The sequence below is a fragment of the Cetorhinus maximus genome, chromosome 10, assembly GCF_964194155.1.
Source record: "Cetorhinus maximus chromosome 10, sCetMax3.hap1.1, whole genome shotgun sequence".
Taxonomy (NCBI): domain Eukaryota; kingdom Metazoa; phylum Chordata; class Chondrichthyes; order Lamniformes; family Cetorhinidae; genus Cetorhinus; species Cetorhinus maximus.
In genome coordinates, this window is record NC_135888.1 from 102,129,395 (window position 1) to 102,151,854 (window position 22,460).

Below are 22,460 nucleotides of genomic sequence, written 5' to 3' on the forward strand. Positions count from 1 at the left end.
CAAAATTAACTGAACTTAAACACCTTCCAAATCAAACTGCTGTTTCTAGTTTCTTCTGTGTGTGTCTGTGGGAGGGACCAGCCTCTCTGAACCACTGTTGTTAGGCAACAGCTCAGTTTCTCTACTCTTGTTTATTTAACTTAATTGCAACACTCGTACAACTTTCATTAGAAATGCAGGCACCTTTTAAAGTGAAACTAAAACTCAACCTGACCTTTTCTCAATACACAAATACAGAAATACAAATCAGACTTAAACATTGAAGCTAAAACTCATTCCTAACATCCACAAATACAAATATAACTTACTTAAGCTATCTCTATTTCCTAACAGTTTGCTAACTTAGATATACAAAGTATCTCTTCCCTCTCCAGGTGTTCCCTGCTGGACATCTATTTTGACCTGTGGTTTCTTGGAAAATGGCATACTTACAGCCCAAATTAATATTGCAGCTTTTAAAAATAACTCAGGAGGAAGAATGTCCAAAATTCACTGTCCTTCAAATTTTCCAAAAATGGGTTCCTCACATGCCTCCACCCATAAGGAATAAAATGCCATTTTCAAATGCATTTCATTACAAAGCATATAGGAAAACAAAAACGATATATATATAAAAATTTTAAACACGAACTCAGCTATTCTCATTCACTTCTTATACAGAATCTCTGTCCAGGTTCTGATCTTTTGATTTCTATATTATACTAACAAACATTACATTCTCGATAACGCATCAGCAATTACGTTATCTTTTCCAGCAACATGGACAACCTTCAAGTTAGAAGGCTGTAGTAACAAACTCCATCGAAACTCTCTGGCATTCTGAGTCTTAAATGTTTCTATAAGGCCAGTAATAATTCAGGGTTTCCTTTTCTATGGTAGAATATATTTTTGATGCTGATTTAACTTTTTAAAAAAGTATCCCACTGGCTTTTCTATGCCTGATTCATCATCTTGTCATAAGACTGCACCCACCCCCAAGTCGTTGGCATCGATTGCCACCTTGAAGGTTTTAGTGAAGCTAGGGGCAGCCAGCACCAGTTCATGAGTTAAAATTGCCTTCAACCTCTCACTGTCTCCTTCATCTTCCACTCTCCTTACTACCTGACATACCTGCTCCTTCCCACCCTGCTCCCTACGATGCTATGGTTTTAACATATTGATGTGACATAGCCCATTGTTTTTCCTGCGATCTGGAGTGTCTACCAAATAATTTACTTTACTAACCCTCTTTACTACCTTGTGTGGACCAATGAATTGTGCTTTAAGAGGATCCTCCTGTAAAGGCAATAACACTAATACTTCTTCCCCTCATTGAAATGTTCAGGCCTCAGTTTTTATCTGCCCATTCCTTCACTTTTGTTTGAGAAACTTTAAGATGTTCTTGAGCCACTTTGCAGGCTCCTGTGAGCTGTTCTTGGAACATGGACGCATAGGGGAGGATTTTTTTCCCTCGTCCGGCGTGGGACGGGTTGGGGAGGTCGGGAAGCCGACCGCAGCCCACGATTGGGGCTGGACCGCGATCTCATGCTGGTGGGCCAATTAAGGCCTGCTCAGCATGAAAGGCAAGCAGTAGTGCTCAGCGCTGCCTGTGTTGGGGGTGGGTGAGGAGGGCGAGTGCGAACTTCACGCATGCGCACGGGTGCGCGCTGGAAAAGCTCCCTGAGGCACAGAGCCTCAGGGAGATGAACGTTTTTCAAAATAAAAAATAAAGACTTCTGAAATGTTATAAAACATGTCCCCTCATCCCTCATGTGACTGTCACACGAGCAGGGACATGTTATAAATGAAATTTAAAAATGTTTATTTTTATTTGCTGTTGGAAACCTCATCCTGCCCGTGGATGAGGTTTCCTAAAAAATGCAAAGGCCTCTTGGCCTTTTCACCTGCCCGCCAACCATAAGGTTGGATGGGCAGTGAAAAATTTCTTTCATTTACCTTTTTAATGACCTTAATAGGCCTTTCAATTGTCACTGGGTGTGCCACCGACTCCAGTGAGCGCCCACCAACCGGAATATCGTGCGAGAGCGTGATGACGTTGGGACGCTCACCCAACATCATCACATGCCATTTTACGCTCGGCCGGGTCGGGCATGCACCTGCCTGATGAGCTAAAAATGCTCCCCATAATCTACTATACAGGATCCGTCCCTCTGTCTTGAAAACTTTTCTTTGATTAATTTCAGAGGACCTCGTACCTCGTCCATAGATGAATTCAAAATGACTATGGCCGGGATTTTTCGGCCCCGCCGCAGGTGAGGCTGCGCCCCAGTTAGAAGCCCATTGACATGTGGGAGGACCGGAAGATTGCAGCGGCGGGTGGGTGTGGAAAATCCCACCGTAAAATCGGTAGATTCATTCGGTGAATCTCTGGTAGCAAATAAAAGAAAGTCCAGTCCTTTGTCCCAATCATGGGGATATTCATGACGATATGCTTTCATCATTGTTTTGAGAGTTTGATGGTACCTCTCTGAAGCTCCCTGTGTCTGTGGATGGGATGCCATGGACTTTAACTATTTTATACCCAAACTACTTATTATGTCTTGAAAAATATTAGACATAAAATTGGAACCTTGATCTGACTGGATCTCTATCGGTAATCCATATCTAGTTAAAAAAAAATTGGGTTAACTTCTCTACCACGACCTTAGCTGTAATCATTCTCAAAGGGGCGGCCTCAAGAAATCGAGTTGTCATATCCATAATGGTAAGGAGATACTGGTGTCCCGCTTTCATTTTCGGTAACCGTCACAGTCTACTAACACCCTACTAAATGGTTCTCCTAAAACTGGTATGGGAATTAAAGATGCTGGTTTGATTGCAAGTTGTGGTTTTCACACCATCTGGCACAAATGGCATGTTTTACAAAATTGCACCATGTCCTTGTGAAGACCTGGCCAGTAAAAATGTTGACTTACATGTGCTTAGGTCTTTCAGATGTCTACATGTCCTGCCATAGGAATCTCATGAGCTATCCTTAATATTTACTGATGATATTTGGGCAGCACCACTACCTGATGAACCACCGTCCACCCTTTGTCTGCAGGTCTATGAGGAGGTCTCCACTTGCTCATCAGAATCCCATGTTTAATATAACCGCATTCCGGAACCCCTTCTGCTTCACCTTCAGTTTAAGCTGATTGTGACACTTTACTTAACCTTGGATCAACTTCCTGAACCTCAACCAGAGACGACTTACTGAACATTTCCTTTGGAATGTCCAAATCCGCAAAGCAAGTTTCAGATTGCCAAATATTTGTTTGTAGTGCCAATTTTACCTCTGACAATGAAACTTGTTTAGCCATTGCTCGGGTCACTACACAAGAAGGAAAAATTCCTGGAACCTTTTCCTGCAACTGTTCTGTCTCCTTGACTTCACTTGGGTCTTTCCATAACTACAGGAGAAGCTACTTTCTCTCTGGCCAAGTCATTTCTGAGCAGTAGGTCAGCTCTGTCTATAGGCAAACTGAACAACTCCACTGTTAGCATTCCAGACATTAGGTCATACTCCAGGTGCACCCAATGCAAAGGTACATACGAACATATGAATTTGAAGCAGGAGGAGGTCAATCGGCCCCTTGACCCTGTTCCGCCATTCAATAAGATCATGGCTGATCTGAAAGCAACCTCAACCCCACGTTCCTGCCTACCCTGATAACTTTTCACCCCCTTGTTAATCAAGAATCTATCTAGCTCTGTCTTAAAAATATTCAAAGACTCTGCTTCCACCACTTTTTCAGGAAGAGAGTTCCAAAGACTCTCAGCCCTCTGAGAGAAAACATTTCTCCTCATGATGAGTCTTAAATGAGCGACCTCTTATTTTTAAACAGTGACCCCCTAGTTCTAGATTCTCCCACAACAGGAAACATCCTCTCCATATCCACCCTGTCAAGACCTCTCAGGATCTTAATGGTTTCAATTAGGTCGTCTCTTACTCTTCTAAATTCCAGTGGATACAAGCCTAACCTGTCCAGCCTTTCCTCATAAGACAACCTGCCCATTCTTGGTATGAGTCCAGTAAACCTTCTGTGAACTGCTCCTAATACATTTACATCTCTCTTTAAATAAGGAGACCAGCACTGTACACAATACTTCAGATGTGGTCTCACCAAAGCCCTGTACAATTGAAGCATAACCTCCCTACTTTTGTAATCAATTCCCTTTACAATAAATGATAACATTCTATTAGCTTTCCCAACTACCTGCTGTACTTGCATATTAATCTTTTGTGATTCACACACAAGGACACCCAGATCCCTCCGAATCTCAGAGCTCTGCAATCTCTCACTATTTAGATAATAAGCTTCCTTTTTATTCTTCCTGCCAAAATGAACGATTTCACATTTTCCCAAATTTTACTTCACTTGCCAGATCTTTGCCCACTCACTTAACCTATCTATGTCACTTTGTAGCCTCCTTACATCCTCTTCACAATTTACTTTCCTACCTACCTTTGTGTTGTCAGCAAATTTAGCAAACATTTCTTCAACCAAGTCATTTATATAAATTGTAAAAAGTTGAGGCCCCAGCATTAATCCTTCTGACATACCACTCGTCCTACACCCTACCAACCAGAAGAAGACCCATTTATGTCAACTCTCTGCTTCCTGTTAGCTAACCAATCTTCTATCCATGCCAATATGTTACCCCCTACACCATGAACTTTTATTTTTCACAATAACCTTTGATGTGGCACTTTATCAAATGCCTTCTGGAAATCTAAGTACAGTACATCCACCTGTTCCCCTTTATCCACATCACATGTGACTCCTACAAAGTACAAGTATATTCTCCCCGCCAATACCATTCACTGAAACCTTGGCATTTAGTGAACTCTGGTGGGAAAGTTGGGCCTTTCCCCAGCAAAAGAGTTTGGGTAGTCCCTGTATCCCTGAGTGTAACTATAGGTTTACCTGTTTCACTTGAAGAATAAGGAGTTACTTTTCCTTTTGACAAGAATCCCTTATAGCTTTCAGGTATCTTGTTCACCTCACCGGCATTCACAGCTGTGTTCACACTTGGACTCACAGCTGCAGTTAACGTTATAACTTGATCAGTTGTATTGTCAGTTGGGGCTTTTTTTCCTGAATCATCTTTACGTACCCCTATAAGTCCCATGGACTTCCCATGCAACTTCTAACAATTTTCCTGAATGTGTCTCACCTTGTTACAATGGAAATACTTAGGTCTTCGGACATCACTCCCACCCTCAGAACTTTCCTTTCTGGCCTGAGGAGGAGATTTCAGCGCATTTTCAGTTGTCCCTTCTCTTCCCTGGCTACTTGCCTTCCTTTCACCCTCCCACTTTCTATCCTCCTCGGTTTTGTGGGGGTGATGGAAAAAGGGTTTGGATTTATGGACAAGCTCATAATCATCAGCCATCTCCACTGCCTGTGCAGCTGTTGAAACCTGCTGGTTCTCTACATGAGTTCTTACTAGAGGAAGGAAGTGAATTTTTAAATTCCTCCAGGAGAATTATTTCCTTAAGGGTATCATACGTGACCTCTACCTTTAGTATTCAATGGTCAAAGCTAGTTTGCTTTACCCTCTCAAATTCAATGTAGGTATGCCCAAGCTGTTTCCTAATGTTTCGAAATTTGTGCCTGTATGTCTCTGGGACCACTCGTATGCAAAATAATAGCCTTCTTTATTGCATCATAATCCATAGACACCTCTTCCGAAAGTGATGCATAAACCTCATGAGCTCTGCCCACTAACCTACTTTGCAGGAGCAATGTCCTGTTTCCTTTTGGCCACTTCGTTTGCTTAGCTACCTTCTCAAATGGAGAATGCCTCTACATCCTTTTCTCAAACTTTGGAAGGGCATATACAAATTTAAACCTCCCCCCCCCACTGGACTTTGGTTTGGGATAAGTTCTTCCGTCTGCAAAATGTTCCCCAACATCTGGTGCCTTTGTTTTAAATTTCAGCCTTTTAAGTTAGTGCTCCCTTTCTCATTCCTTCTCTCTTGCCTGAAATTCCAGTTCTAGCTGCTTAAATGCCCTTTTTCTTTCTGCTCTTTCCTGTTCAAGTTTTAAGTTTCTCCATTTCTTTTTCATGTTGAAGCTGCTTCATTTGCAAACAAATCCTACTTACCTCAATTGACTCACCTCCTGGAAAATGTGGTCTCTCTTGTATCCTTTCCAATTTCAAATGCTGCGTTATTACCTCAACTATGTCTGCTTTCCTTGCCTCTTCAGTTAATTATAATTTCAACTTACCCGCCAATTCCCTTAGCTTAGCCTTGGGTACTTTTTGTAAACCAGTCAGGGATAAATCTTACATCTTTAAAAAAGCCACAGCAATGTTCAAAGCCATGTTGGTTACCAATGAATTATACACTTGGTATCTGTCTTTTTATCCTTTAACAATTATTATTAATCTGCATCCATGCATTTGTTGCCTACCTTTCAAATTCCGTGAGAGACCCCAATCTTATGTTACGGACCAAAATGGAAGGATTGTGCAGTTAATTCCAGCCCCACTTCTCCACAGGTCGTAACAATAGTTTAAATGTTTAATTCACCCACAAAATTGGCCATTTGTTACCCTTTGAAATTGTTATCCCCAGCACAACAAGGTTCTAACCAGGCTTCTTTCAGTAAATATAAAGAAATAATTGATTTATTATAAAGCAAACTACTTTTTAAAACAAGTTCATAAACTGGTTAACATACAAGTTGTAATTTAGAAGTGTTACGATTTTCCCCTTTTTGAAAAACAGATATTTGAACCTCCATACACGCTTCACACAAGCACAAAACATGACAAAATAAACACAGCCCCTGCAGAGGCTAGAGGATGGCAATGTTTCTTTTAAAGGGATAAAATTCAAAGAGATCTTGATGCTGTTGATCTAACAGAATTCTGGTTGCAATAAATCTGGAAGTTCTATCAGACGGATTTGTTGGTGAAACTGTCCCTGATGACTCTTACATATCACAACTTTATGAACTCTCAAAAAAAAAGTTATCCTGATGAGACCTTTCTGAGCAAGGTTTAACACAAAGGTGAGGCAGAGAGAAGGAAAGAGAGAGTCTTTTTCCTGCAGCCTGCTTCTAAGACACCCACATGCACACTCTCTCTGCCTGAGAGTTTTTAAAGACTAAGATGTTCAGAGAATACTTCTCTCAGGCCAGGTGTTTTCAACCAATCAGCAAGTCTTTAGCTTGGCAGCTGCAGTTCTTTGTTAACTTAGATATACAAAGTATCTCTTCCCTCGCCAAGGTAGACAACTACCTTGACCCATGGTTTCTTGGAGAATGGCATATTCACAGCCCGAATTAATATTACAAACTTTTAAAAGTAAATCAGGAGGAAGAATGTCCAAAATTCAATATCTTTCAAATTTTCCAAAAATGGGTTCCTCATAATACCCTACCATTTAGTAAATCTAGCTAAGGAAAGGAAATAATTGTAACGCTTGATTGTAACTGTTTTGAGTTTTATTTGCATATACCAGCTTGGAAAAGATATCTGAATACATGAATGAGGAGTTTAGGTGTTCATTTCACTCCAGTCATTGTTTAGAGTCTCTGAACTTCCTATTGCTTTACCTTTCATCAGATAGCTCTTCTGTCTATCTGAGAAGATCTTTCTGCTGCCCATACTGTCTCCTAATTTTGTTAGCAAACCTTCTAATTGTGCTGTTCGTCACAGGATGACCACCAGTCTGCAGAAGGAGGTAATCTGGTGATTAGTTGAAAGTACAATGGTCTATAGTTCAGCAATCTGATCAGTTGGAAATACTACAACAATACAACACTGCGTCACTCGTTTATAAACATAGATTATTGATAACTGCAGTCTTCCTACTGTCTTAAACCAGAAAAAGTTCAACTTATTTTCTTTATTTTTGCATGATATACTTAATAGACCTAAGTAGCTGATCATTATTTTTTCAAGTTCCCTCAGTCAAGCTTATGTAAAATGCTGTGGATGCTTAAAATCTGAAATAAAAACAGGCAATGTCCAAAGTCCTTAGCAGTTCAGGCAGAATCTGTAGAGAGAGAAACAGAGTTAAAGTTTTGGATCGACGATCTTTCACCATGTAAAATACCCTTTGGAGTAACAGTTATGCTCTTTCAATACTCCATTTTCGGAATGCCATTTACCCCCTTGTTTTCAGTTGAGAAGTACATCTCTTCAGCGTTGTTGCTCTGAATCCTGCTGTAGCTTTCTTCAATATTGGTGTTTGTTGGTGCAAGAATTTAATTCGGTGGTAGGGAATAAGTTATGAGTGTTAAGAGCATAAGAATGTAACCATTGATTTTGTCATTGAAGCCACATAGGAAGTAAAAGTGGTGCAGTTTGTTCAACTGGTGTCCTAACTTGCTGATAAGCCTTTGGTATAGGATTAGCATACTGCAAATTGCCAAACCTTTCCAGGTTGTTCTTCAATCCATGGTAATAGTGAAAGGTCCACTAGATTTGTCACCTGAAGAGGTTATTTCTAATCAAGACAGGTATCTAATCTGGAAGGAATAGTTTCATTAAAGAATACTCTTTTCAGGATGAATATTTTACATTTATAAAAACTTGCAGCTATTGTGAGTGCCAAGGTCATTGAGGCCAACAGGACAGCAGAGTCAGCAGGCTGTCTCAGATGCCACTCCGAGCGATGGGGCAGCACCAAGACTTAGCACCCGTAAACAAAAGCATAAGGCACATTAGGCACACCACTGGTTTCTCACTAGTGCTTTTGTGTTGGCCCGAGATTAGGTCTTTATGATTTATTTTTGATTGTTTACACTATTGTTTAATATTTGTGACAACTTCTGATTCACACATTAAATGTCAAATGTGTCACCATGGCTGAGGGTGCCTCGTTTCTTCTGCATGTGTATGTTTAAGAAAAGTGTCATTAGTGTTTTTTTGGACATTCACCTTTATGCACAAGACCCTTAATTAGTGCTGATGACCTGGCAGATTTTGCACTTAGGTGTAAAGTATTGAGGCGGCAGCCTAGGCTTGTCCTGGTGATCCATCTGTGTTGTGCTAGCTGAAGGTTCATTGGATTAAAGCATCCCGGGTGTCCCTGCCTCCTTGGAGTAGTCCCGGACCAGCGTCTACCTCTCAGCATTTCCCTGTGCATGCTCGTCCTCGGAATCACTGCTGGACTCATCGTGTGCAGCTGCAGACACTGCGTCGACATCTTCAGCATCCACTGCGTCCCTCCTTTCCAGCGCAAGATTTTGGAGAGCGCAGCATGCAACCACTATCACCGTGACACGATCTGGGGGGTACAGGAGTGCGCCCCCTGAACGGTCCAGGCATAGGAAGCGCATCTTAAGAAGACCGATGGCTCTCTCCACCACAGCCCTTGTGGTGCCGTGGCTCCTATTGTAGCGCTGCTCAGCTTCTGTTCTTGGATGACGGAGAGACGTCATGAGCCACCTCCTGAGGGGATAGCCCTTGTCACCCAGCAGCCATCCATCAAGCCGGGCTGGAGCACTGAAGAGACCCGGCACCTGGGAGTGTCTGAGGATGTAGGCATCGTGGGAGCTGACTGTGTACCTTGCACAGACTTGTAGGATCAGCATCCTGTGATCACACACTAACTGCACGTTCGTGGAGTGGAAGCCCTTCCTGTTGATGAAGACACCGGGCTCAAGTGCTGGCGCCTTGATGGCCACATGTGCGCAGTCTATTGCACCCTGGATGCGGGGGAAGCCAGCAATCACTGCGAAGGCTCTGGCTCGCTGTGTCTGGCTTGCCTGGTCCCAACGGAAGTGAATGAAGGTCAGTGCACGCCTGAACAGAGTGTCTGTGACCTGCTTTACACAAGTGTGTACAGCTGATTGGGAGACACCGCAAAGATCACCCACTGAGCCCTGGAGGGAGCCAGAGGCATAGAAGTTGAGGACAGCTGTGACCTTCAGAGCCACTGGCATGGGGTGTCCGCCCACACAATTAGGGGAGATCTCGGGCCCAATCATCTGACAGATATAGTTCACTGTCTCCCTGGACAGTCGGAGCCTCATTCGGCACTGTACCTCTAACTGTGTGGGTGGACACCCCATGCCAGCGACTCTGAAGCTCACAGTTGCCCTCCACTTCTATGCCTCTGGCTCCTTCCAGGGCTCGGTGGGTGATCTTTGCGGTGTCTCCCAATCAGCTGTCCACACTTGTGTCAAGCAGGTTACAGGTGCCCTGTTCAGACAGGTATCCACCCTCATCCACTTCTGCTACGACCAGGCAAGTCAGGCACAGCGAGCCAGAGGTTTCGCGGCCATTGCTGGTTTCCCCCGCGTCCAGGGTGCTATAGACTGTACACATGTGGCCATCAAGGCGCCAGCAGGTGAACCCGGTGCCTTCGTCAACAGGAAGGGCTTCCACTCCATGAACGTGCAGATAGTGTGTGATCACAGGATGCAGATTTTACAAGTCTGTGCAAGGTACCCAGCCAGTTCCCATGACGCCTACATCCTCAGACACTCCCAGGTGCTGGGGCTCTTCAGTGATCTGGCTCGGCTGGATGGTTGGCTGCTGGGTGACGAGGGCTATCCCATGTGAAGGTGGCTCATGACACCACTACGCCGTCCAAGAACAGAAGCTGAGCAGCGCTACAATAGGAACCAGGGCACCACAAGGGCTGTGGTGGGGAGAGCCATCGGTCTTCTCAAGATGCGCTTCCGTTGCCTGGACTGCTCAGGGGGGCACACTCCAGTACCCACCAGATCGCGTCTCTCTGATAGTGGTAGTCTGCTGCCCCCTGCACAATCTTGCGCTGGAAAGGGGTGATGCAGTTGACGATGAAGACCTTGACGCCCTGGATGAGGCTGCACATGATGAATCCAGCTGTGCCTCAGAGGATGAGGAAGCACAGGGCGATGATGAGGGGCAGAATGATGACCCGCATTTACACCAAGGAGGCAGGGACACCCGCGACAATTTAATCCAAAGAACCTTCAGCTAGCTCCACACACATGGATCAGCAGGAACAGCATTGCCTGGCACTTCCACACGTGGCACTTAGGTGCCACATCTTCCATCTGTTCAGCTGCAGATAAGGGCTTAGTACAGAAACATCAATGTTTACTCAAACATTCATGATAAATCTGTGAAAAACAAAAATGCACCACAAACAAAAGACCTTCAGCCATGGTTACAAAGGTGGACTTTATTTTGTCCAAAACAAAAGCACACACCACTTGTTAGCGATCACAAAAATATGGGTCCCTATTCTAAGGCCAACACAAAGTCACCAGTAACATACCTGTGGAGTGCCTAAGGTGCCTTATGCTTACGTTTTCGGGTGCTACGTCTAGGTGCCGCCCTATCGCTTGGAGTGGCTTGAGAGACAGTCTGCTGACTCTGGTGTCCTATTGGGCTCGATGACCTTGGCGGGCGTCCTCTGGCCCGTGAAGCCTGTGATGGCCCCGCCTGCGAGGGAGTGGCCAGTTCCTGAACTGGCACCTCCCCAGTTGTTGCAGCCTCAACGGAAGAAACGTTGACTGGCAGAGGGGCGGAGGAGCTGCTGCCCTCATCCGGAGCACCATGAGAGGAGCTCACAGCGACGGCAGGCAGCTGCTGCGCCGACATCATCAAGTGCTGGACTCAGCATGTGCCTTGTCCCCTGCAGCCATCCGGCTGCTGGAGCCACCGGCACTCTCTGCCCCTACCATCTCCTCCAGCGATCGTGATGTGTCCTCTCCACTGTTACCCGGGACACTAGCCGATGGTAAAGTCCACGCCGAGGTGTGTGTGTCTGCGCTGGTGCCTGGCTGGCTGAAATGATGTGCCGCAAGTTGCACGTCTTGGGCCTCAGGTGTGGAGGAGGGGGCAGTGGGGTCGAGGTGCGGGTCGCTCTGGTGGTGATGCTGAAATTAACAACAAGGACAGTGCATCAGTCAGCATACAGTCGGTTCAACCTTTCATCCCTTTCCCCCTCCAGCCTCATAAGTCACTCACCCTTCAAAACCCTAAGGAGAAGAACATTGGTGAGGTGGAAAAGAGTCAAGATGAGCCCCAACCATTAAATGCACATGCAGACAGGCTGGTCAGATGGCCTCAGGATGGCATGTTATGAACCATAGGAGTGGGGAGAGTGTAGGGGTACCTGACCTGGATGCATTGTGGCCTGGATAGTTGCGGGGCTGAGAAAACATCGCAAACAGTAGCGACATTTGCCGTCGATCACAGGAGATTGAGAGGTCACATTATTGACCTTCATTCCGTAAGGAGGGGCGTAGACCGGGTGGGCAGAAGGCAACATTTCCCCTTGGTGCAGGGATGAGTAACGTGGTGGCATTCATCTAAGTTGAGTGCCATGATGTTCACAGCTGAGGTGCTGAGGACCTTTTGGACAAAGTAATGTGGGGCGCACTGGCTGAAAGGGTGCTGGAGGTCCCAAACCCCCTCAGATGAAATAAGTCTTTAGCTGTGCAGCAGCGATCCAATGGCATGTTAGACCATGGTGATAGTGGTCACAAATGGGATAAGGTGACTTTGGAAGGTGGTGGAGACGCGATTCCTCAAAGGGACGAGGGTCCCTTCTGTATGACCCACACATCAGAATGTCTGAGTCTGTGAATGAGCATTGTTTCAGCATTAACGATTGCAGCAACCATCAGTGGTTTGGATGGTGTGCAGACAGAGTGGATGGGACTGTGGACCTCAAATACCTGCCCGCCGGACCCCAGCCTCGCCACCCCCAGCCGCCCTGGCCTCCTGACTGCTGCCCAGCTCCATGGCCTGCTCTTCAAAAGGCGTGAGGCGCTGCAGGAGGGCGCGCCCACCTCCAGTCCTCTGGCGCTCCCGGGCATTGTGGTGAGTTTTTGCCTGCAAAACAGAGAAGAGGATTTATTGGGGCTGATCCCTCATGTACTCTGCACACGCACGCTGCACCCCAATCACAGTGGCCTATCTGAGGCCTCCAGCGGCCCCTGTCCACACTACTGGTGATCAGTCCCCAGAAGATAGCAGGTGCCGACGGATGCCCACCTCTTGCAGGAGGACAGTAAGGCATGCATCGGAAAATCGGGGGGGGCTCAGTGGCCCCCCGCTGGCCTCTCCTGCAGCCTGCCCCCCTCCTCTTGCTCATGCACATGCTGCTCTCCACTCGCACCTCCCTCCCTCTCTCCATGAGTGGCCATGGTGCACTGCCTCAAGCAAGCTGCCTGGCCACTCTTTAAACAGGCTGCCGGTTCCCCATTGGAGGCCGCCCGCCCCCGTGACTATTTTCCCGTTCTCCACGGGAGTCGATTACCCGCGGGGCGGGCCTTAATTGGCCTGCCCGCAGAAAATGGTGGCGTGGCCTGTTTCTTCAGCGGCAATCGGCAACCCGCCCTCCGCCGAGTCGGTCGGGCCCGCCTGACCGGCAAACGGAAAATTCTGGCCAATATCTCATTTCTATTGCCCAAATATGTTGAGTATATTAAGACTCCCATGTCCTTTTCCACTTTATCCTTGGCTATTTCAAAATGGTTCATGGATATATGTAGTGACCATTTTTTCTTTCTATGTGCATGGAGTATTTTATATATCGCCTATATTAATTTTCATTTATCATTGCCCACTGACACATTTTGTTTTAATTTATGCTGTAATTTCTGGGCTTTTTCCTTTGATTCTGCTGTTCTGCATAATGTGGTATTGTCTGCAAATTTAACCAATTGGCAGTAAATTTATGTCCAAATCATTGATGTAAATTAGAAACAGTAGTGGTCTCAATGCTGAGCCCCAGGACACCCTACTCTATGTCTCTTTCCCGCATCCTGGCTTGACTCCCCTAACAAGTATCTGTTGTTTTCTACCATGAAGCTAATTACTTACACATGGCCAGGTTTAGCATGAGTCCCTATAGCTTTGAGCTTAGCTAATTATGTTTCAAGTGGGACGAAGTTAAGTGCCTATTCCAAGTCTGAACATACAATACAGTAGTTATACCACAGTCTATTTGCCATTTCCTCAGTGAAATCAAGCAAGTCGTTTTGAAACCATATTTACTACTGTTTACCATGTTCTCTCAATTTTTTTTCCCCCTTCTTCCTTGTTGCAAGTAATGATGTATTGATGAAGGAAACTCTTAAACATGACAGAAAGACATTTCCTCTTTCACCGCAAACATTTTCATTTGAATTTGGTCAGTCTAGTTCCAATAACCCACTAAATTTGAGTCTATCCAATAATCAAAGGGGTATTTTGTGGAAAATTGGAAATTACTCAATCTGAACATTGATTTTATTTAGTTGAGGTATTCTGAATGCTGCTGAGACTAATCATCTATATTTTCGAAGAACCTCATATTTCTCAAGTATAAGGTGCCTCTCAAGTATAAGGTGCCACTCAACTGCAAATATGCAAATGTACATGTATGATATGAGATTGTCTGTTGAAGCTAATTGATATCCATTGTCATTATTGTCACTGGACTTTTTTAAGCATATTGGTAGCAATGTATTACATGAAAACTTTCACTTAAGCCACTAATCTTATATGATTCTTATTTATCACCTCAAAGTGCTCCCACCAAATTGGATTTTCTATAACTAGAAAAATATCCTATATTTTTGATTCAAAATTCTCCAACCATATGCAACTCAAGCTTGGAAGGACAAAATCTATAACATAAAAGTAGTTTAGGTGTTTTAATAGTTCAAGGGATTACCATATAAGAATTTTACACATCCATCATTAGACTTCACTTGAATCTAAATGTCAGCCATGCTACACCATGTTACAGACACGAGACCGTTTCGAGGGTACACGATCTGAAGTTGAATCATTAATGAAGAAAATGAAGGAGAACCCTCAAGAACATCAGAGTATCAGCCCTTACGCAATGGAAGGTTACCTCTTTGTGCAGAAAAAAAGTAAGGATAAACACTTATTTCTGTATTTATGCACAACTAGTGATTTTGAAAATCCTTTCAAAGCTTATCTGGTATTAAGCTGGTTTATTTGGACTTATTAAATTTTTTAAAATCCTCTTCTAGGTCCTTTTGGATCCAGTTGGGTGAAGCACTACTGCACATATCAAAAAGAAGCAAAGAAGGTTACTATGGTGCCATTTGATCAAAAAACTGGGGGAAAAATAGTAAGTTCCTGTTCAATTGGATTGCATGATAGCCTAAATATTCTACTGTGAATTAAAAGGTATGCTTTTGCTATGACAGGAATGTTCTTCATATGATAGAACATACATTTATTTGCATTTCAATGACAGCTTTAAAGATCTTCTGCCTCCAAATAGTTTTAGTAGCATGTAAATTGCAGGTGCTATTGCTATAGAACTATACTAGTTACAGTCAGAAGGAGGCTATCAGTCCATTATGTTTATATAGCTCCAAGCTTTTCAACGAGAACTATGTATTTTAAATCTACTTCCCTGCCTTTCCACCTAGCCTTTATATGAATCCTTCATAAAAATTTCTCTAATTCCTTTTCAGGTGTTGTAGTCTCTACTTTAATAGTTGTTTGTATTCCTCATTCTTATAACCTCTTGCAAAAAAAAATCTTCTAACTTCCCCATTTACTCTTCTGGTGATAATCCTCAGTTTATGCACCCTTGCTGATTTTTGCCAACCTGTAAAAAGTTAATGTTTCAGGTCGATGACTTTTCATCAAATTTGTTCTGGTGCAAAGTCTTCGACCTGAAACGCTACTCTGTTTCTCTCTTCAAAGATGCTGCCTGACCTGCTGAGTATTTCCAGAATTTTTTTTAGATTTCCAGCATCTACAATATTTTGCTTTTATTCACTTTTAATGCCGTTTATTTAACACTTGTCTACATAGGTTGACGTCATCAGTAAATTATAAAACAGTGGCCTGAATTTTACAGTCAGTGTCAAAGCAGTTGTGCTCACTGCTCACCACAAAGAAAGCTGCTCGCAAAGATCTAGCGATTTCTGTGGCATCCCCCTTTCTTGATAGAAGTTTAAATCTAGTGTCAAGTCAAGGCGATGCCAATCACAATGAAGTATTCACAAACAGCAAACCAGGAAGTTAAAAGCACTTGGATGTCAACTGCGGCTCAGATGGTCACACTCTTGAATGTCGTGTTAACAGAGAGCTCCACTGTCACAGTTGTCATCTTTCAGACTTTACTAAGGCCCGCCCCATCTATCCCTGGGATGGACATAAAAAACTCCCCTGACACTATTTTGAAGGAGAGCAGTGGAGATATCCTCAGTGTTCTGGTCAATATTATCCCTTAATCAACACTACAATAAATAAGTTACTTGGTCATTATCATTTGCTTTTTGCAAAAACTTGCTGTTTGCAAATTGGCTGCTGTGTTTTCTACCTTACAACTGTGACTACACTTCACAAAGTACCTCCATTGGCTGTAAAGGACTTTATGTCCTGAGATCATGAAAGGTGATACATAAATCCAAGTTTTAAAAAAATCCTTCACTTTTAATTCTAAATTTCAGATAGTTAAATAAATAATTTTAGTTTCTATCTTAATCCAATCATAAAGATAAAGAAACTTAAAGCTTTTATTTAAAAGTGCAAAATTTTATTATGGAGAAAATTGGTATTCTAAAAACAAAATTAACTTCTCAGGGCCATTTGAGGGTTTAGCAGTATTTATGAAGTTGGTATGCCATTAAAACCTCAGTTACACCTCATTCAACATACTGTAACTTTTTCAAGGGCTTTTAAAGTGAAGCTAACAGCCTGAGGGGCAGTTCTCATCAATTCATAAGATTTCCCATTAATTGCAATCTGGGAGTTCTTCAACAGCACACCCTCTGGAGAAGCATAGAATCACTAACAGCAATTTTGGACACCTACAGTTTTTTTGTCATTACCCCAAAATCCTAGTTTTTATTACAGGAGTTGCCCTCGGTATCATTGATGAATGGTGTTACCAGTTGTGACCTGGAACAAATCCTTAGAAGGACAGGATACAGGAAATATCAATGTCTGAGGAGGCAGAAATTACTTATTTTCTGTATTGTTACTTTCTGCTTTCTACTGCTAAGCCGGTTTTCAAACTGAATTGTCTAACATGCAATTAATGTCAAAAAGATGCATAATTATTCCTATCTCATGTTTCCCAAAAGGTACATCCCTCTTATATGGCTTCAGGGCTGTTGCCAATATAGTCCACAATAATGCTATGGAAAATGGCTCAAATGACTCAAAAACTTTAGCTTGTTCAGGTCATGCTGCTTCGGTATGATTTATTTGAAGTAGAGACTTGAGGAATACCTTGAGCTAAGTTTGCATGTTGTTACATAATTCTAGGTTAGAAAATTGTCTGCCCCTTTCTTTTGGCTTTCTCCCTGGTCCCTATTTTTGTATATTGCTTCACCAAAAACTTCATCCTCAGTCTGGGGTAGTGATATTTTAGCAGGCTTTGGACCTCCTGTATGCTTTTACTTCTGCTAGTGTGGGACCATTGTAAATAGGGTTGAGAGAAATAATGTTTGTAGTTTAGGGATTCTCTTACAGGCATTGTTATCAGCATAATGTTATGCTGAAAGGAATTATTGTGGCCTTCTTTAATTGACCTATTCTTTTTCTAAAGTTTTAACAATCTCATTGTATTTCTATTATATTTCTAGTACTGGGTTCAATGATGTTACAGAAAATATGAACTAATTTAGTGTATTAACATTAATACTTGTCATCTAGAGTGAGTTTCAGAAATTCTGCCTGAGATATATTGTAAAAACACTTTGAATATGTGTGGTCATTGCATCTGTGTATTGAAAATCTAAATTTAGAAAAGAATTTCCAACATCAGGTGGGCTCACATGACAGCCATGAGACATTCTATATCCATCTGATTGGCATTCATTTGTATGAATGTTTTTTTTTGCTTAACTGTTTAAAGGAATTAGTGTGCCATTCACCGGTGGATTTGTTTTTCACAGGGGGATGAAGAAATGTTTACCCTAAAATCATGCATTAGGAGAAAAACAGACTCCATCGAGAAGAGATTCTGTTTTGATGTGGAAGGAGTGGACAGGTGAGTTGAATACTGAGCATTGTGTCTTTTTTTGATATCGCATGAACTTTTTTTGCTGGTCTTTCTAATGTTTATGGAGAAGTAGTTCCGGTCTCCACATGTTCAGATGTAAAATACCTGTTGAATTTCAAGCTTTCACGTAAGCTGGTGTTTCTCAAGATGACTGTGCTGGAGAATGACACATCTTTTCCACATCCTTTGCAAAAACCAAGTCAGGTTACAGCTGAGATTGCAAGGTACTTAACAGTGGACCTTCAATGTTAATTCTCTGAAAATGTTTTGTGCTCCATTGTTTCAAACTTAAACTTTCTCTTGGCAGGAGCCCAACCTCATTTGAAACTGAGTGAGTTGGAGACAGATCCTGGCTGCTATTTAAACCTGGAAAACTCTTTTATAACCTCAGAGTAGTTTGGCAGTTGTCAACAGGATGAAAATTTGTAAATGAACAATGTTGCTTTTCAACATGATTGCATTGTTCCAAAGATGGTTGAAGTTTAGAATTGAATATTCCTGATTGACTACTTTGCAGTAATCTAAACTTTATTTCTCCACATAAAAAAAAACTTCAAAATATGATAGAAGAATATGATAGATTTTTAAAGGGAAATTTAACATGAATTCAAAGAATGTTTTATCAGAAGAATTTCATCCAAATCTAAGTGTTGGTCAAGTTGGTTTCTTCTTTTCTTCTTCTCTGTACTGCCATGCCCTGCTATTTGCAGTAAAACAAGACGCAGGTCTCTGAGGTGCTTTTGGAGTGAAGTCAAGTGGATTCCATTTAAGAGGAAAACCTTGTTTGTTCAAGCAAATAATATGAATTTAAACTCTTGAAGGGATCATTTGTAGTGGACAGTTTTGATTGTATTCTGTACTCTACAGGACAAGCATGATCACCATGCAGGCACTTTCTGAGGAGGACAGAAGGCTGTGGATAGAGGCCATGGATGGCAGAGAGCCAGTAAGGATGAACATAATTATTACTGTTGTATGAGGTATATAATTCCAGTTTGTTGCTTTTCAAACTGGCCAATCTGAGCTGTATATCTGGTACTTATCGCTACAAAAGTTCACAGATTGCTGGCCCATGTGTTCCAAACTGGAAAAATTGGAAGGAATGGCTTTTGAAATTGAAAATCCATACATGTATTTCCAGTGCTTGTGAATCTAGTTTCAAACAGTGACTAAGAAAAGGGAAATAGAAGTTAAAATAAAAGTGACCTAAAATCCAGTTAAGTATGTTCATTATTTTTGCAAAATTCATTTCAGTCTGAATTGCAGCAAATTCAAAGAGTTTGTAGGTATTCTTTATTATTCTGTGTGTTTCTTCACTGGTCTGTATTTCAATTAAGTAATGTCTTTTGTGAGAGCAAGTCATGCAATGTCTCCCTGGAGAAAAACAAAAGGGAAAAAAATGACTGCAATAATTAAATGTATGTCTGAAAAATAGAGCATTCTGAATATGAGCACACATAATTTAAGCTATAATACAAGTTCTGTTGGATGTATACTAAAATGGGGAAGCTTTCAAGGAACAGCTATTATCAATTTTTCACTTGTTTCACTGACAATACTTTTAAACGGTGAAAATCCTTGGACCTGCCTGCACGCTGCAACCGTAACTCAGCAGATTCATGACAGAATCATCATGTACAAGGCTGGAACCTTGTCCAGGATTCAGCTTTGACTCATTTGTTGTGGCTGTTGTGAACTGAGATTGACATTCTGGGACTGGGTCATGGCCTTGTTACTAAAGATTGTTTTCTAAACCGCTTTAGTGTGCCCCCCATGGCAACAGGGCACAAAGAAAGTTTCTTTCATTAAGGAACATGATACTGTATTAGCCCCTTTTCTCAGCCCAGCTCATGTTCTTTGTCACACATACTCTCTGGGTTTCAGATATGTCTTTTTTTCCTCTACTTTATTTTAATATTGCCTCGTTTTGTTTTGAATTAGTATCACTTATGTCATTTTACCAGCTCGAGAGTTGTTATCTTCCTGCCCTTTGAGGTGTCACATATTCTGAGAGACCTAAAGAGCAATGAAAGTTTTTTTCTGTAAATGGGGGTTGGAGCATAGAAAAAAGCCTTGCATAATCAAAATGGGAATAAGAACAACTCCCTCATCTGCAGCAAGATGTCTGTGCTTCATAGAGCACTAAACAGGAAGAGGAAAACAAAAGTTGGTGAGGATTAGAGCATAATTGAAGATAAGAGTCTTGACATTTCAAGAGAGTCCCAGATGGAGGGCATAGTGAATGAAGGAACATTGATCAGTGATTGACTAGAGAAAACAGGAAACAAGGAGAAGGGTAAAAGGTGTTGTAGGAAAGCATGGCTAGAGGAGATCACTGACATAGGGTGGCGTGAGATAATGGAAAGATTTGAGAGAAGGTGTCTTTGAAGCTAATTCCCTGGGATGTGGAGCCAGTGGAACATTATGAGGATTTGATGTAGGAGTGGATGAATTGGTGTTTGTGGAAACATGGGGCCCTCATGTACTCTGGAGGAAGCCACTACTAAGAATAAACGAGGTGGAATAATGTTTAACGAGAATATATTTAAGCACACTGCTGTCTGCAGTTCATTTTTTTTCCTCCAAGAGACAGCAGTGCTCTAGTTTGTGATCTGATTCTATTTTTTATCATACAACATGGTATTTTAACACTTAGATATTGTACGTTTAGGATTTGGACAAACTGGGTAAGGAGATGGTTCAGGTAAATATTTTATTCAGCTAGTGAATTTCATTGTAGTTGCATAAAGTCAAATGCTACATTTGAAATAAAAACAAATGATGCTGGAACCAGTCAGCAGGCCAGGCATTATTTGTTTACTGGCCAGTGCATTAAATCATAATTCTTCTTCTTTAATGTAGCATAAATAATTACAAGAAGGTTGTTAGTGAAATTGTAGATGAAATTTAGGCTCTGCATGCTTGCCAATATCAATAACAGGCCGTGTACTTGAAGACTAATTGTATGAAGTGCTTTGAGCTTTTCCGTATAATTAGTTATTATACCTATGGAGATTCTTTATGCTACTGTCTATGCAGTACAGGCCTGATTAGTTAGCTATGTAAATGCAAAATTATTAGTGAACCACCAAAGCCTATGGACTCAAAATTCAGCCATGCAAGGTGCTAAATGGCTTCCTAAAACTCCAGTATGGTGGCAGGAAGCGTACGCTGATTATGAGCTGGAAGTATAAAGCCTTTTATATTGGTAAAAGCAAAAACATTGGGCAGAATTCTTACCTTGATGGGCGGGCAGGCCCCACCGGCTCGGCGGTGGGTGGGCAGCTGAACGCCGCCGCCGAAATGGGGCCCGCTGCCATTTTGAGTGGGCGGGCCAATTAAGGCCCGCCCAGCGGCCTGCCCAACAGGAAGTGCTGTGCGCTTCCTGTTCCGGGGGTGGGGGGGGGATTCCCCATTTGTCAAAGAGCGCACTGCTCCCTGAGGCAAAGTGCTGTCTCAGGGAGATCAGTGACAGATCAAAAACATTAAAAATAGAAGAATATAAAACTTATTAACATGTGCCCCTCATGTGACAATGTCACACGAGATGGGACATGTTAATAAATATAACATAACATTTATTAACGTTTTTAAAAAGGAACATGAAACCTCATCCCGCCAGTGGATGAGGTTTCATGTATTATCAGGAGCCCGCTGGGGCCCTTGGCCTGCCCGCCAGCCTTAAGGTTGGACGGGCAGGTCCTTAACAATCTTAATTACCCTGTCAATGGCCTTAATTGGCCATTGACAGGTCGGAGGGCGGACAGCTGATTTTGCCCGCCTTCCTGACAATTTAAAGGGACCTGGATGACATTGGGGGTTCCTCCCAACGTCATCCCGCGTCATTTTCCCATCGGTAAGCAGGCCCCGCCCCCAAATCACCAACGGGGAAATCCTGGCCATTGGCGTTTGTCAAATGCTTATGCTTGAAAAAGACATTAGATCCTTTGCATGTGATAACAAGGACCCTAACACTCTTCCCTGAGGTAGCTGGTGCCAGACTCAACTGTGAATAAAACCAGGACGACATATGAATCATAAAGTGCCTCTATGTGAAGCAGCAACTAGCAAGTTAAGGTTTTTTTTAATATACTTAGCTGAATCTGGAAGGAATAGGAGTACTCATGCCAAACCCTGCATTAAGAGAATGTGGTGTCTGCCAGATGGTGATTTTTCTTTCTTCCCCAGCTTGGCCACTGCTACTTCCTTCCTTTCACCCATCGTTATCTCAACCCCAGCTATCTCCCATTCTAACGATGGTTAATCCCAACGCCCCCCACCTCCTGTCCCCCCTTTCTGGAACCTACCCCCACTCCACATACCCTCCCACCTCTCACTTAACTATGGACCACGACGATGATCTTTGTGCTGCGCTAGTATGCTTCCTGTTGTAGTCAAAAGTGCACCAACTCAATGGAAATGATTCCCAAGGACCAATATCAGGGGTGCCTCATGCCTCACTATTCAGGTTCAGGAGTAGATGCCTGTCCTCGCTGTGCACACTAATTCCAATTAATTTGACTCT

General features: G+C 42.7%; 1 protein-coding gene across 6 annotated transcripts in view; it reads left to right on the plus strand.

Moving 5' to 3' along the window:
• Nucleotides 1-22,460, plus strand: part of LOC144685895 (rho GTPase-activating protein 26-like) — a 272,264-nt gene that overhangs the window by 111,388 nt on the left and 138,416 nt on the right. For all 6 annotated transcript variants that reach the window (XM_078550900.1, XM_078550905.1, XM_078550903.1 and 3 more), the window contains 4 exons: nt 14,684-14,813; nt 14,937-15,037; nt 17,829-17,923; nt 18,803-18,881. In XM_078550900.1, coding sequence (XP_078407026.1) covers nt 14,684-14,813; nt 14,937-15,037; nt 17,829-17,923; nt 18,803-18,881 — 405 coding nt within the window. The remainder of the gene's footprint in view (nt 1-14,683; nt 14,814-14,936; nt 15,038-17,828; nt 17,924-18,802; nt 18,882-22,460) is intronic.